The 11,016-nt window shown below is 36.5% G+C and overlaps 2 protein-coding genes across 2 annotated transcripts; both read left to right on the top strand.

Moving 5' to 3' along the window:
- Positions 1-7,561: 7,561 nt before the first annotated feature.
- Positions 7,562-9,926, top strand: LOC104898832 (protein WHAT'S THIS FACTOR 1, chloroplastic). The gene is made up of 2 exons (XM_048648006.2): positions 7,562-8,871; positions 9,775-9,926. The coding sequence occupies exon 1, from the start codon at positions 7,634-7,636 to the stop codon at positions 8,828-8,830; it is 1,197 nt and encodes a 398-aa protein (XP_048503963.1). The 5' UTR covers positions 7,562-7,633; the 3' UTR covers positions 8,831-8,871; positions 9,775-9,926.
- Positions 9,927-10,132: 206 nt separating this feature from the next.
- Positions 10,133-10,823, top strand: LOC104898831 (hypothetical protein). The gene has a single exon (XM_010685942.3). The coding sequence runs from the start codon at positions 10,133-10,135 to the stop codon at positions 10,628-10,630; it is 498 nt and encodes a 165-aa protein (XP_010684244.2). The 3' UTR covers positions 10,631-10,823.
- The last annotated feature ends 193 nt before the right edge of the window (positions 10,824-11,016 follow it).

Raw genomic sequence — 11,016 nt, 5'->3', positions numbered from 1 at the left:
GGGAAATATATGTTGAAGAGAGGAGATAAGATGGGATAGGATAAGATAGATGACGACTCAAAACTCTGAATTAGACTTGTGGATATGGTCCACACTAATATTAGTGTCGACGAAAAGCCCACATGTTCCTATGAATCCTAGTAACCTCAATGCCCACCCGAAAAAAAATCTCTTTCTCTCGTCGCTTTCTCTACTCCTCCTTCTCTTTACTAACCTTCTATCTTCCGATTTCACTCCTCTCGTCACTTTCTTTGTCGTACAAACTTACTATTGTAGGTAAATTTGAAAGTTAAGATGATGTCTTTTAGACGTAGTTTCCTATGGCTTCTAATTCAAGGATATAATATGGTATTCATATGGTTATTACTATTGTAGTTGGAGTTGTTATATTTGAAGTTAAGTTTAGCTGGTTTAGTTTGATGATTTAGAGTTGTAGTTATGAATTCATAATTTAGGAAATTAGCATACTAAAGTGAAGGTAATTTCTAGATTGAGAATTGGTTATGGATTCACTTTATAGTTTAGATTAGTTTAAGGATAGTTATTAATTACTGTTATTGTTATGAGGTAAATTGTTAGAGAACGATTATGAAGTTTGAGTCTCATTTGGAGATGAAGATTAATGAAGGAGGTTGTATTGTTGAAATCTGGAATGCGTATGAGGTAGCTTCTATGTTCGGTAAAATCATTTACTTATGCCCTTCTGTGTGTGAATCTCTCTGTTTTTGTTTTTGATAATTGAGTTCGTACTATGGACATAGTTATGAATGCGTTGATTTTGGAAATATTATTCGATGAATATGAATATGTAAATGTTTTGCTGGCTTAGTTTATGAACTGAAAATAGAAAGTGCGAAATGTATGGGTGGAGGATGGTTACTCTTTTGACCTGATACGGTTGGCTACACTCAATTAACCTTGGATTGTTTATGAACTGGAAATAGTAAGTGGAGGATGTTTTGCAGGTTTGATATTTAGATCTCGGAATTGGAATTGAAGCGAGATTATGATGTCGTCGTAGATTATGGATTAAGTTTGTATTTAGATAGCTGATTCAGGAATAGTTATTTATATTTCGTTGTATATAGCATTTGAGAATATTGGTCGAGCTATTGCTGTAATTAAGGTTGTTTTTCCGCTGTGAAATGATTTATTTAAGAGTCAATTGTTGATTATGGTTGCCGAGTGTGTTTTCGCTAGCAGCTCGGAAGAGCGGGCTGTTACAAATACGCTAGATTGTTTTCGGTGCATCCAAACACCATTCATGATAGGTTTCAAATTACTTCCAAATATCACTATTTGAAAAATAAGATATCACCTCTAATTATATTTTGAATTAAAATTATGTGGTTGTCCTTAAATATATTAATTTTTAGAAACATTTTTATATTACCTCTAATTATATTTCGAGGCTCATATGATTGCCCTTAAATATATGTGGTTTTTAGAAGCAATTTGTTATATTGTTTTTAATATATTGCGAGATAAAATTATATGGTTGCCCCTAAATATATGTAATTTTTAGAATATATATTGCCTCTAATTATATTTTGATGCAAGAATATGTATTGTTGCCTCTAATTATATTTTGAGGCAAGAACATACATGATTGCCTCTAAGTATATTTTGAGGCAAGGATATATGGTTGTCTCTAAATGTCGAGTCTTTTAGAGGCAACCAGTTCTATTGCCTAAAAAAGGGACTTTAAGAGGCAACCATTAATTAGCGACAAAACTATTAGAGGCAACCAATAGTTTTCTTCAAAAGGCAATTAGAGGCAACATCTTTGGTTTCAGAGGCAAATCTACCTTGCCTCTATATGCAATTTTTCTTGTAGTGCGAAGGGTTTTATCAAAAAACGATTTGCAATCACCAACAAATATTCAAAAGAAGACTCATAAACCTAATTAGATATTGAAAAATCTTATGGACAACTTGGGAAATTATTCAATGTAGATTTCTCTATCATGACTTCATAATTGGTCATTAAACCAAAAATTGAGTTCAAGAGTGAGGTTTGGATTGAGTTGGTTCGATGGGACTCTAGGGGGTTGTTGTGTGAATCTTTGATGAGGGTTTTGAAAATCGGGTGGTTTCTTTGGAGCTTAGTAATGTTGAGATGGTTGAGTGTTCTTCCTTCGCCACTCACATTGTTCCACCTTCCTTTGAATTTGGAATTCTTGTTCATTTCTTGAATTCACTCAAGCTACATGGTCCATAGACCCACCAAAATATTAGCTAGCATGGTCAGATCCATCACAAATCTCAGAAAAAAAAGGCTTGAGAGGTGTTTTGGCTAGGAGAAGCCAAATTTACCTTTTGCAAGTTCTTTGGAAAAGCGTCAAGCTTCGCATTGATGCAATCAATGGCATCAAGAATATAGTTACCCTTAGTTGCACTTTTCTTACTTGTGTTCGAAGTAGAATACCCTAAGAGTAGTGGAATAATATCTTTTCAATTGTAGGACAAATATTGTCAACCGCAAGCTTAGTTAGTTGGCCACTCATGCGCACCTGAATTAAAGGTTGCACGAGTCATAGGAAGAAGGGCATCACAAAATCTTTGCATGAGCATTAATTCACTATAATCATAGTGAGGCAAGATCTTCGAAGATCCTTGAACCTATCTCAAGCTCCATACAAAGTCTCATCCTCTTCTTAATTGAAGTTAGATATCTTCATTTTAGCTTTAGAGGTTTTCTCTTGAGAGGAGAACTCATCTACAAAAGTCGCGGTGACTTGTGCCCAAGTAGTCAAACATTTTTTTTGAAATGAATTGCAATCACTCCTTAACCTTGCCCACAAGAGAGAAGTGAAAGAGATTGAAACTCACGAACTCTTGACTCACACATTAGTTTGCTCGACTGTTGCTCAAAGTTCCAAAAAATTAGCCGTTCATGAGGACATTCATGAGAATTACCTCCATAAGGTTCTTGCTTAATCATCCAGATCAAATGTGGGGAGAAATCAAAATTAGTGGTTGTAGTAAGACAATGAATTCCACTCTTAATTTCAACAGCCTCAGAATATATAAAAATCCCTCAATGTCTAGGAGGTTGCTCATTGCCCATAATACTAGAATTAGAAGAAGAATATGTCTCTTGTTCAAATGGTGGCCCTTCCAATGGTTACCTCCATAAGGTTCTTGCTTAATCATCCCGATCAAATGTGGGGAGAACTCAAAGTTAGTGGTTGTAGTAGGACAATAAATTCCACACTTAAGTTCAAAAGCCTCATAATATATACATAATCCATCAATGCTCTAGGAGGTTATTCATCACCCATAATACTAGAATTAGAAGAAGAATATGTCTCTTGCTCAAATGGTGGCCCTTCGATTGGTTGCTAAATATATGAAGAATGTACCATTGGTTCTTTAAAATCCTTCTCAATTGTGTCGATGTGCTCTCAAGATTAAGATCACTAGGGATTATTGGCTTGGTTCACCTGATATTCAAGAAAGGGGGTGGAATTGAGTATGCTAAAAAACGGTGCGTTCTAAAACTTTTTCGATCAGGGAATAGCTGAACTGGTTCTAGTAGCGGAAACAATTAAATAATCAAAACAATAGATGATAAGCAAACACACAAATTTAACGACTTTTGACTCAACTCAGAGTCTATGTCAACCACCACTTAGTCACTTTTATTAATCTACTTCGAAGAACAAAAGTAACAAAGCTCACGTACAATTTGATCTATCCTGACATACAGTTCACCCCACACCTAACTCTAAATGTGTTAATTCGCACTTAACCTCACAAGCACTCGCGTTTGAACCTATATACGTTCTCCAACCACAAACCTATTAGTGATTCAATTACAAACTCAAGAATGATCACTCAATAATTCTTACACACAAAGCTAAGTAAGAGATATTGATACCCTAGTATAGGGTGCACCCAAGATAGGAAAACGGTAAAATTGTTCGTCGAGGTGCTCTTCAAATAATACCCAATTAATCCAAGAAGAGCATCAACGAGTAATGGAGACTGTAATCAGTAATTGTAAGCTTTGGGATAGTGCTTTTATAACCTAAAATAAGGTCATATCTTAGGTGCAAGATACTTTTCGAAGATACACAAGTATATGGAAAGTATCTTACATGTTATCTAATTTCCATAAATGAAACAAGATAATATCCAAGATAGTATTACAAAATTTCTCATTCAAATATTCTAATTATATTTCCCTTGATTTGGCATATATTTTTACAATAATAATTTTATCAATGGATCTTCAATAATTTGTAAAATCATTTAAAATGGTCAACTATAAATAGGCAATTTAACAGTTAGGGTGCACTGTTTCCTTGACATGGTAGTGTTATTTTTTTTTTTTGAATATACCTAGTAGTGTTATTAGTACTGACTAACTAGATACTATATTTAGGATTGTTCAAAGACCAGGGTCGACCGAAATCTGGATCGGACCGGTTCGAAGATTTCGGTTCGGTCCTCGCTCCAAAGAAAATCCCGATTTCGGGTTTCCAGTCCGGTCCGGACCGGTGGACTGGAATTTCTGATTTTTTAGTAAAAAAAAAGTTTATATATTGAAAAAGTCTTAAAGGTAGTGAAAAGTTAGAAATTTAAGAACCTACTATTTATTAACTTTAGGAGTATTGTTATTAAAATTATTCAATTTGATATATCTAATTTATAAATATTTCAAAATCAAATAAAAAAGATTTTTTTTTTAAAAAATAAAGATTCCGGTCCAACAGGTCCAAGACCGGACCAGACTCGATTGGAATTTTCCCGGTCCGATCCAGGTCCAATTTTTTCTAGATTCCGGTCCATCAGTTCAGCCGGTTCCGTGTCCGGTGCGGTTCGGTCCTCGACTGGTGAACACCCCTAACTATACTCATAACACTAATGGTACCCCTTTAAGAACAATAAAGTATTTTCCCTCACTTATCAAGTCCACAATATTACAAAAAGACAAATAAGATTTACAATCTTCATTATCTTCATGCACTTCAAGAATTGAGTTTTTTCCTTTAATATCCTAATCTTTAACATGTTTGAAGCACATAGGGTAGTAGACAGCACATCAACAAGTAGATTAGAATAACAACTCATTTGTTTGTCATCATACAAAACCAAGGAACTCAACAAAGGCTCGTCCATTAACGCTCTTGGCATGCAAACAACGCAACCAAGGAAAAGATGAGCAAATAACAAGGCAAAATTCCACAAGTAGTCAAGAACCAAGAGTTAAACAAAAAGAAAAGGTGAGCTAGTCTCAAAACTAATAAATTAATTTGATGTCAACAATTACCTCCCTAGCAACGACGGTAAATTTTGACGGGCTCGTTGTGACACGCCAAATAAAAACTAATCTACCCAATATAAGGAAAGCAAAGGGTCAAATCCACTAGAAAGTAGGGTCAAGCATCAATTAATTACAGTGAGCTAAAGGTATTTTGGGTTTGAGGAACGAATAGATCGAAGGACTGAGGTCTAAATTAAATTTGATAATCCAACAACTTAAACTAACAAAAATAGGATGTAAAAGATGAATCACACGTAAAGGAACTAGGGGATTGAGGGATTTCTCAACGCATACAAATCAAATTAAATGGAATCATATTGGGATTTTTGCAAGGGGAGAATCGTTCAAACAAAACCCTAATTGCTCTCCCGAGCTAATCAAAGAAGCTCGATTAGTCACTCATGGCCTATTCTCATGGCATAAGTAACTAATCTAGCAATTTCACAAACATGGATGCTGATTAATCAAGAAACCATAGATTAAAAAATGTCTATTTTCAAGGAAATCTAAATTCAACAATAGAACAAAGTCTACCCCTAGCTTCATTCCTTAATTCTTCACTAAAGGTTCCTAAATGCAAGCATGTAGTGATTAAGCACTCAATAAACCAATTAACACAAGTTTGATTGAACAAGCTAAATCCCAATGCTAAACGACTCACTAACCTAGATCAAGGATTTATGCATTAATTGAAGAGTACATCCCTTCCCTTAGTAAAGAACTACTCACACATTATATAAGAAAACCAAGGCAAAACATTAATAGATATGTTCATCATAAATGGAGGAGAAAAGGAAGAGGAATCCAATAATTCCATAATCCAAGTATTAATCAAAGGAAGACATAAAATAAAATAAATCAAGAATAGTGAAAATGAAAACTTTATCTGGAATAAATTCTAAAAATGGAGTTCAAAAGCTTCAAGATCCACTTTCTCTCTCCTCAGGTGCTAAGATTTGGATGCTAATTAGAAACAAAATTCCACTTAATATTAATGTATGAAAGCATATCCTAGAATGACAGACTATATATTCCTCTAAATAGTGCTAAATAAACTAAGTATATCTACATAATCACCCCTATAGAAAAATGAGGATTAATTTATGTAAAAGAACTTGACCCGACCCAAACGCTCAGGTTGGAGCTGAACTGGACGGGTCAACCAAGTCACCCGAGAGTGTCGACTTGGTTGAATCGTTGCTACAGTCCCTGACAAGGTGAGCTAGAGGATAGCCCAACCCGGGTGCAAGGATTGCCCTACTCTTTAATATTTGAGGTCCTTTTTGAGCTCTTTGACATTCTTTCAGGTTTCCTCTTCGCGTCCTAGTGATTGGGCTTGTATAAATGTACTCTAAGCATGTTCTTATAACATGCAAGTCAATGGTGCCCAAATACACACAACAAGGAGTAATATTGCATAATTCAAATACTTAACTAAATAATAAAGTTAAACTAGCTTAAATACTCTCAAAAGCTATCTAAAAACCCATAAAAGACAATAATATAAACAAGACATCAAATCTCCCAAGCTAGACTATTGCTTGTCTCCAAGCAAAATAAGATGAAACACAAGGGAAACTGAAAGAATTTAGTTGAACAAAGATGAAAGAAATCTCATCCGCTGCAAAACGATCATATCTTCGATAACAAGTTTTCCCCATATTAGTTCAGCAGCTTGCTTTCTATGGGTTTGACCCTCAGTAACCCTAATACAATGGTTTTAGGTCTAAGCTAAATGAATAAATTATTAATCCTCTAACGACATAAATGTTCGACCATTAATCCCATCCACCCCAACCTACAAATTGTAGACACGCACACGCCCCACATCACCTAATTAAGGCAAAAGTTAATCCCCTAATTTCATAATGTGTATTTTAATGTTTTTATGCAAACATTTTAAAGAATACACTTATGTTGAATTCTTAATATAATATACTAAGTGTGTACATTTATTAATTTCAGGCCGGTAGGGTGAGATCGGTATGAGATGGATATCAATACCGATTGGGTGAAAGGAGTGATGATACTTTTTTTTTACTTTGTACCTAGCCGGGACAATAATGAATTTCGATTTTACACCCGCCAACGGGAGATGGACATGAAAACTTAAGGTGGTGATGAATGTGATCCGTTGAGATACACTCCTCCGCACCCGCCCGATTCTATTGACATTCCTAGTTTTCCAAAACAGGTCAGTTTTTAGTTTTGGACTGCTCTACTTGAAACCGGAATCATAGGCGAGCCCATAATACTCAAACCCATGGTTTCTATTTTCATTTTTTAAGAGCCTAAATTGACTAATTCAACCTGACATTCACCAACACCAACACCAACACCAATACCACCACCAAAGCTACTATGCTACTGAATCAGCCCAAATCACTTCCTTTCCTAAATTCTAATTTCAGGGTTAGAATCTTGCTACAATGGGCATCATTTTCCAACCTAAAAGTCCATTGGCGCAAAGATGAGAAGCTTGACACAGCCATTCAAGCCGACAAAAAATGGCGACTCTGCGCCAGAGTTGTAAAAGAAGTCCTCAACGAACCAGGTCAATTCATGCCACTGCAATACTTAGAGAATCGAAGAACCAGACTCAAACTCAATGTCAAAGCCAAAACCTTCCTTCACCAAAATCCACTTCTTTTCGACACCTACTATGATCGAATCAAACCCAAATCACAACTTCTGCCATTTATCCGCCCAAGTAATTCGCTTCGACGATTATTGCAACATGAGGAGTTTATTAATACCAAGAATGAACCATTAATCGTTGCTAAACTGTGTAAGATGTTGATGATGGCAGAAAATAGAGCCATTAATGTGGAGAAGTTAGTTCATGTGAAGCGAGAATTCGGGTTTCCTAATGATTTTTTGAGCAAGATTGTGCCTAGATACCCACAGTATTTTAGGCTAGTTGGTGGGTCGCAGGAGAAACCATTCTTGGAGTTAGTTGGTTGGGAGACCGAATTCGCGAGGTCGGTGATAATGCAAAGGGCAGAGGATGAAGAGAAATTAACAGGGATTAAGGTGAGGCCTTCGTTTAATTGGAGATTACCACCTGGATTTTATATCAAGAAAGAGATGAGAGAGTGGGTGCGAGATTGGATAGAGATGCCTTATGTTAATCCTTATGATGATACTTCGAATTTGGAACCAGGTTCCAGGGAAATGGAGAAGAGAATGGTGGGAGTGCTTCATGAATTGTTGTCATTATCGTTGTTTAAGCGAATGCCTGTTCCGATTTTAGGGAAGTTCAGTGAGGATTATAGGCTGTCGAATGCATTTTCGAGTGCATTCACTAGGCATTCGGGTATATTCTATGTATCTCTGAAAGGAGGGATTGAGACTGCAGTGCTGAGGGAGGCGTATGAGGATGGTGTGTTGATTGATCGTGATCCGTTGCTTGAGATTAAGGATAAGTTTGTTGAGTTAGTGGAGGAGGGATGGAAAGTGAGGATGGAGGAACTTAGGTTGAGGAGGGAAGCTGTTGGGAAGGATATGGAGTTAATGTCACCTGCTAGTTCGGAGTTGCAGTTTCAAGAGAGTGAATAACAGCTTTGAATGTGGGCTGAGAATTTGCTGAATCATTCATTGTTAAGTAGTTTGAGAATGTTTTATCTTGTGCAGTGGATTTGAAATGCTTCTTATGTTCATGAAGGTCTTATATTATAGATTTTGGCTGCAAAAGTAGGGTTCGTGGTTTTCAGTTTTTGATGTTATGCTACATCTGTCTGAGGTTGCTGGTTATGTATGTGTAGCTCACTAGCTTGGGTTTGAAGTATAAACAACATGAGGAGTACCAGCATTTCGGCCCCTAGAGTGTGCTACGCCTTACTCCTTACCCTGTATATTATTTATTTGTTATTGTTGCTGCTATATGCTTGCTCCTTTGTTTGAGGAAGATTGCTGCCAGAATTAACTTGATATGACTATATGAATAATGAATACTTTGCCGGTTAGCCCTGTTGATGCTATGTTACCTACCCTTCAATGTAGTTAGAGCTGAACAGATTGTAATTCTACTTCACTCAGTGTATTAGACAAAGTTTTATACTGAATCGAAATTGCTATAAATGTCGAAACTATTTCAGACGTTCAGAAGACCTTAGCTCATGTTCAAGAATATGTCTTCAGCTGTTGGTAATATATCTGGGATTCTTTTACTGTCAAGAGCTAGCTGAAATGCTTGCTTGAAGCATACATGGTTACAGTTAATTGTATTTGCCTTTTCAAAGCTCATGAATTGACCTTAGCTCATGTTAGAGAATATGAGTTCCAACAGATTTGACATAGTGCACTTTATGTAGGAGATGGACGTTTATCAAACAAACATTATGATTAAGTTAAAAAACTTTTTTCACAGATAGATTCTGCCTGTTTTGGAGATTAGAGATAAAGTGAATAATGAAATGTAAATTATGAGGGGAAAGTTTGCACATTATGTTATTTAGTAGATTTGCAGTTTGTAATTTATTTGATTAATTGTTTTTATGCAGGAGCACACTACGGGAAACAACTTTGACTTAAGGACAAGGTAGGAGGGAAGTTGTCATTACAACAGCTGCTATGGGCAAAGTGGTCATAATCTAGCAAAATGTTGCTCACACAAAAGAAATGCCATATTTTACAACCATTTGGAACCTAATCTGCTTTATATCAGCTGGTTTTCCAAAATCACTCCCTTGTTCATCTTTTTTATAATATTCTGATTATCAAAGAAACGCCATCTTGTGACCAACAAGAAGTGCATGAATGCCCTACTATTTAAGTAGAGAAGCTAATTACAATCTACTTACTTACAGAAAGTAACATTATTCTTTTATCTAGCATCTGTCCTTGCCCTTTTAATTTGTGATGTTGCTGAAAATGGAGAGAACAAAGACTGCTATACTGGTGCTCCTTGCTGCATTTTTAGCTTTGATATCAAAGTCAAACAGTCAATATAGACCCACCCCTGCACTTCCTTTCCCGAGCTTTCCAGCCCTCCGTCCGCTGTGCCTTTCCCAGTTCGCGCTTGTTAACCATGCATGTTCTATGCTTCCGTATACTCCGGTACCACCTCCTGCTCCACCTTCTCCTCCTAGTTCACCTGCAATTGCTCAACCCCCTTGCCCCCCGAGAAATAGTCATCGGCATGGACACCACCACAGGCATAGGCATACAACAAGTACCCATGTCAACGCTGCAGTAGAAGAATGTTGCCGCTGGTTGAAAGAAGTTGACACTCAATGTGTCTGTGATTTGCTCGTTCGTTTGCCTATTTTCCTGGCTAAGCCTGCGCATGACTTTACGGTTGCTGTCAGTGATGATTGTAGTGTCACCTACCAATGTCCAGGCAGGGTAATGACTTGAGAGCTCAACTTTGATTCTAAGGTGATAGGGTAATGTAGGCTAAGGAGGAGGGTCTTGTATTTGGTTATGTTGCTTTTTTAAATAATAGCTGTTTGCATATGATGCTTTCTTTTGTGTGTACTTTCCAAATAATACTAGCTCTTTGCAGATAGTAATTTCCTTCACGCTATATTTTCTTATACCTATATGCGTAGTCCTATACTCCTATTCCTTGCTTGAACTGTAATAGCTCTTTTAAATTAGGCTATTTTGGTGTCTTCATGAATGCGGCTATCGCTTCATCGATGCAGCACCCTGTAAGAAGTTGGCATGGATGAAGTAAGGGAAGCTCCAAATGATTATAGGCTTAACCACCCTGTAAGATCTAGTATCATTTCATCACCGAT

The sequence above is a fragment of the Beta vulgaris genome, chromosome 7 (assembly GCF_026745355.1).
Source record: "Beta vulgaris subsp. vulgaris cultivar EL10 chromosome 7, EL10.2, whole genome shotgun sequence".
Classification (NCBI taxonomy): domain Eukaryota; kingdom Viridiplantae; phylum Streptophyta; class Magnoliopsida; order Caryophyllales; family Amaranthaceae; genus Beta; species Beta vulgaris.
Note: the sequence above shows the minus strand (reverse complement) of the source record. Positions and strands in the feature narration are given on the sequence as shown.